Genomic DNA, 4,361 nt, shown 5'->3' on the forward strand with positions numbered 1-4,361 from the left:
CCGCCCAGCCCCCTCTGTGGTCTCACTTCCATGCAGACCGCCGTGCTGCTGATGCGGCAACTCAGGGCCTCCGAGGCCATGCCCCTGAGCACCAGCTCCGACAGCCTCTGCCTGTAATAGCCCTGGGGGCTCTTCACGCACAGCCTGCAGGGACAGCACCACCGAAGGGGCTTCTCAGCTCCTGCCCGGCACAGCCACTCTGCAGCAGGGTGCCCGGGGCGGGGTTCCCAGGTCAGGGGGTCACTGAAGTACGGACCCTCCACCTCGTCTTTATAAAAGGTGAAAGTGCAAGTCGTGTCCGACTCTGCGACCCCATGGACGGTAGCCTGCCTGGCTTCTCTGTCCATGGAATTCCCCAGGCAAGAAGACTGGGGTGGGGAGCCACTCCCTTCTCCAGGGGAATCTTCCCAACCCAGGGATTGAACCCAGGTCTCCTTTTTATAAAAAGGGGACCAGAATGAGGGTCTAGACCCAGGAAGGAACTCTCGGTCCTGCCGTCCTGGCCTGGCTCGGAAGCCCTTTGTGACCCTGGGCACACCCCACCCACCTGGGACCTTGCTTTCTTGCCTTGGAGCAGGAAGGGCTGGAAGAAAAGATTTCCTTTGCCCTGGACCCTCCTGCCACTCAGAGTCTGGGATGTGGGTCAACATGGCAATCTGCGCCCACCCCCACCCCCCGACATGCACACCCTGGAGCGAGGCATTTAGCCATCAGGCCCAGACCTTCCAGCCAGACAGTGGAGCCCTGGGGAGCCGGGCACCCACCTGGCCAGCTGGCTGACTCCCTGCAGGAACGTCGAGCTGCTCTCCAGAAGCGTCCACACGCCTTGCTCCTCCAGGGTGCAAAGCAGAGACTCACTGTTGAGTCTCCTGAACAAGAGCTGCATGGATCTGATCGTGACCCTGGAAGAAGGTGGGGCCGCATGAGGCTGAGGCTGCCCTACTGGGAGCACCTGCCCTGCCTTCAATAAGCTCTTGGGTAAGCTCCGCACCCAGGCCCGTGAAGGGGCGCCCAACACAAGCGGGGGGACTTGCTCAGGACCCAAGAGCAGCCGTGGGAGACGGTGGGTCTGCAAACTCTGAAAACCACAAAGTGCTGGACCCACACAAGGGAGGGTCGTAAGCTGAGCTTCCAGAAATTTCTCCCCCCCACCAGGAAGGGAAAAGGAGGACCTCTCAGTGGAGGTGACATTTGTAGTCCAGTGACTTCTTCTTCTTTTTTTTAAGAACATTTATTTATTTGGCTGTACAGGGTCTTACAGTAGAGAATCTGCCTGCAATGTGGGAGACCCAGGTTCAATCCCTGGGTCAGGAAGATCTCCTGGAGAAGGGAATGGCTACCCACTTCAGTATTCTTGCCTGGAGAAGCCCATGGACAGAGGTGTCTGGTGGGCTACATTCAGTCCATGGGGTTGCAAAGAGTTGGTCACTACTGAGCAATGAACACTCTCACTTTCACAGGGTCTTAGTTTCAGCACATGGGATCTAGTTCCCTGACCGGGGGTTGAACCTGGGCCCTCTACATTAGGACCTTGGAGTCTTAGCCACTGGACCACCAGGCAAGTCCCCAGTCGAGGGACTGCATCCAGCCCAGGACCACAGCCTCACCACACCGCACCTTCCCACCCTCGAGCACACCTCTGCAGGTTGACCTCCTCAGGTAGAGTCCCTGTGTGGATGAGTCTCCATGTCTTTAGGACGGGCGACACGGCCTCTGGGCCCTGGCTGCTGCCCAGCTGCAGGAGGAGCGTGTAGACAAGGTCCGGGAAGAGATCCAGGAGCCTGTTGTCCCAGTCCATCCTCTCAACAAGCAGGTGGATGGTGCACAGGGTCTGCGGAGAGGAGAGCCGGAGGCGGCAGGGGTCCCACCGAGCCCCCGAGGCGGGCCTTCCCCCTGCCTCACCATCAGAGGGTCCACTGCGGCCAGGCGCCAGATGTCGGCTTTGGAGGCAGCGTTGGCCCTGGGCGTGAACCTCGCCTGCAGCCGGCCCATCAGCGCGTGGAGCATCGTCCGGGCAAAGGGCACGTTCTCAGCCACAGCCAGCCACACCTCTGTCAGGTGGCTAGCCAGAGACAGGGGACAAGGACTGTGGGTTTGGGGTCATGTGCCCTGGCAAGTCAAAGCCCCCTGGGGACTCCCGGGCAGCCCCCAGAGTAGGGGCTGGAGCCTGGAGGCGGGGTCTCAGGGAGGTGGGAGAGCCACCAAGGCTGCACAGCCAGAGGCCGAGTCCCGCCCCGCACCTCTGCCCACGGTCCTCCTGGGAAACCACGGCCCTCTCTGTCTCTCTCACGGAAGGTCCAGCTCTGCTGCTAGGGGACCCAGGAATCCCCACCGGGCCGACTGTGTGATGACTTCATGGACATGTCGGGTCATAGCCTCCCAGTGCTTGGTGTATCAGGCCGGCACCAGGCAGCTTGCTGATACCTATCACTTCCTCCTCCCACCACATCTGTGTGGAAGGAGCCTTCATCTCCATTCCACAGAAGAGGAAATTCTGCCCAAGAAGGTCAGGGAAGCTGCCAGACTACAGCTTGGAGCAGCCTTCTTGACCCCAAGTCCAACCCTGCAGCCCTGCTGAGAAGGGGAGGGACAGTGACTTAACGAGCCTCTGCACACACGCAGGTACAGGCACGTGGGGTCTGGTGGGCACTAAAGGGCTAAAGCCATGACTCCAACAGGATCAGCCTGCCTATTCGAATCCACAAAACCAAACACGTAAGTGCAGATAAGTGAGTTTTGTCGAGGATGGGGAAAATGTGGCAGGGGCCCAGTGGCAGGAACTGAATAGAAGGGTGGGCACAGCATGCTCATTAAAATCAACTCAGAAAGAAGCCACAGGAGTGCAAGGAAACCAGGGCGTGGGGACCTCAGCCCTATAACTCAAGAAACAGCTGAATGAGTTTGAAGGCGGCCCTGGGCTCCAGGAAACAATGCAGACTGGCTGACACCTTGATGTGTCTGAGACCCTGAGCCAAAGCCCCAGCTTGGCCAACCCAAGCTCCTGACCACACAAACCAGATGATAACCAGGTTGCTGTTCCAAGCTCCTGAGCTGGAAGCAATTTGTTATGCAGGAATAGCTAACTAATACAGCGAAAGCCAGCCTGCCAGAGGCCCCAGCTCAGCACTGCTCTGAGAGGGGCTAAACCTCGTTAAAGCACGCCACCTGCATGGCACTGCCCTACCTGGACCCAGGGAAGGGCTGCCTTCTGGAGGAGCAGCTCCCTGTGAAGTGGGGCCAGGCCTGCATTTCACGTGTCTGACACCTGTGCTCGAAACTCTCCTTTGTCTGCTCCCAGCATCTGCCACATCTCTCTTCACCAAGCCTCAAGGCTGCCCTTTGCTCCTTGGTCTCTGCTGCTTTGGGGACGCCTGCTCCCCTCTTTCTGGGCCTTCCCCAGTATATACCAGTTCGATCCCAGCACACTCACTCGTCAAACTGGTGAGCTCCTACCAGCTGCCTGCGTGATGCCGTGACACAGACAAGGGGGCTGGGCACAGTTCAAGATAACAGGAAGAGGAAGGCTTGCCCTGCTTCCCTGTGAGGCCACCTGAGAGCCTGGGGGGTCTGTCATTTCACCCCTCAGGCACCTGGGTCACTTCCCTCTCAGGGCCCCATTTGGAAAGGGGGAAGGGAGCTTCTCCAGAGGCCTGCTCGGGCCCTGGGGACCACGTCCTGTGGTCTGTCCGGCCTGGAGCTCTATACTCTGCAGGGAGGAGAGGGCCATCGAGGGGAGAGCCCAGAGGGGGCGGCCAGGACCTGTGAGATGTGGGCTCCGGACTCCAGCTTGATAGGAGGGGGCTGGAGCTTCAAGGCTCCAGGTCCGAGGTTCTCAGAGGCTGTACCAGCCACAGAGATGCAAGTGGGAGGGTCCGACCACCCCCTTCCCCTGACACAGGTCAGACGAGGCACTGCTCAAGGCCCCGGGCTCCTGGGACATGTCCATGGTGGCCGTCTGGGGGGCACGGGAGGCAGAGGCCCCGCACCTGGGAACCCACCTCTCCATGGGCAGGGGCTGCCGCAGGAGCGCCGTGAGCACGGTCTCCTGGTGGTAGTGGGCCAGCAGGAGGAGGCCCTCGATCAGGAGACGCCGCACATCCCGGTGGTCCACCGTGGGCAGGTGCGCCAGGATGGCGCCCAGGATCTCGGGCACCTGGGGGTGGGGGCGGGGCGTCACCAGGCAGCCCGGCCCTCGGGGGGCTCCTGCCCTCCCCCTGCCGCACACCCCTCCTCCTGCCCAGGTGGACGCTGGGCAGGCTAGTCCACCGGGGGCCAGGCACAGCTCGGCCCTTCCAGAGCATCCTCTGGTCTCTTCGGAGATTTTATCACATTTTAACGTGGGAGGTGCCGCGCTTCAGGAG

At 60.7% G+C, this 4,361-nt stretch overlaps 1 protein-coding gene across 1 annotated transcript in view; it reads right to left on the minus strand.

Moving 5' to 3' along the window:
• The window catches only part of LOC104989556 (maestro heat-like repeat-containing protein family member 2A), a gene marked incomplete at its 5' end in the record, with an annotated part of 24,752 nt that overhangs the window by 7,278 nt on the left and 13,113 nt on the right, over window positions 1-4,361 (minus strand). The window contains 5 exons of the mRNA XM_010841259.1: window positions 27-144; window positions 765-902; window positions 1,638-1,831; window positions 1,903-2,062; window positions 3,999-4,153. Coding sequence (XP_010839561.1) covers window positions 27-144; window positions 765-902; window positions 1,638-1,831; window positions 1,903-2,062; window positions 3,999-4,153 — 765 coding nt within the window. The remainder of the gene's footprint in view (window positions 1-26; window positions 145-764; window positions 903-1,637; window positions 1,832-1,902; window positions 2,063-3,998; window positions 4,154-4,361) is intronic.

This window comes from Bison bison, unplaced genomic scaffold, assembly GCF_000754665.1.
Source record: "Bison bison bison isolate TAMUID 2011002044 unplaced genomic scaffold, Bison_UMD1.0 scf7180017864158, whole genome shotgun sequence".
NCBI lineage: Eukaryota > Metazoa > Chordata > Mammalia > Artiodactyla > Bovidae > Bison > Bison bison.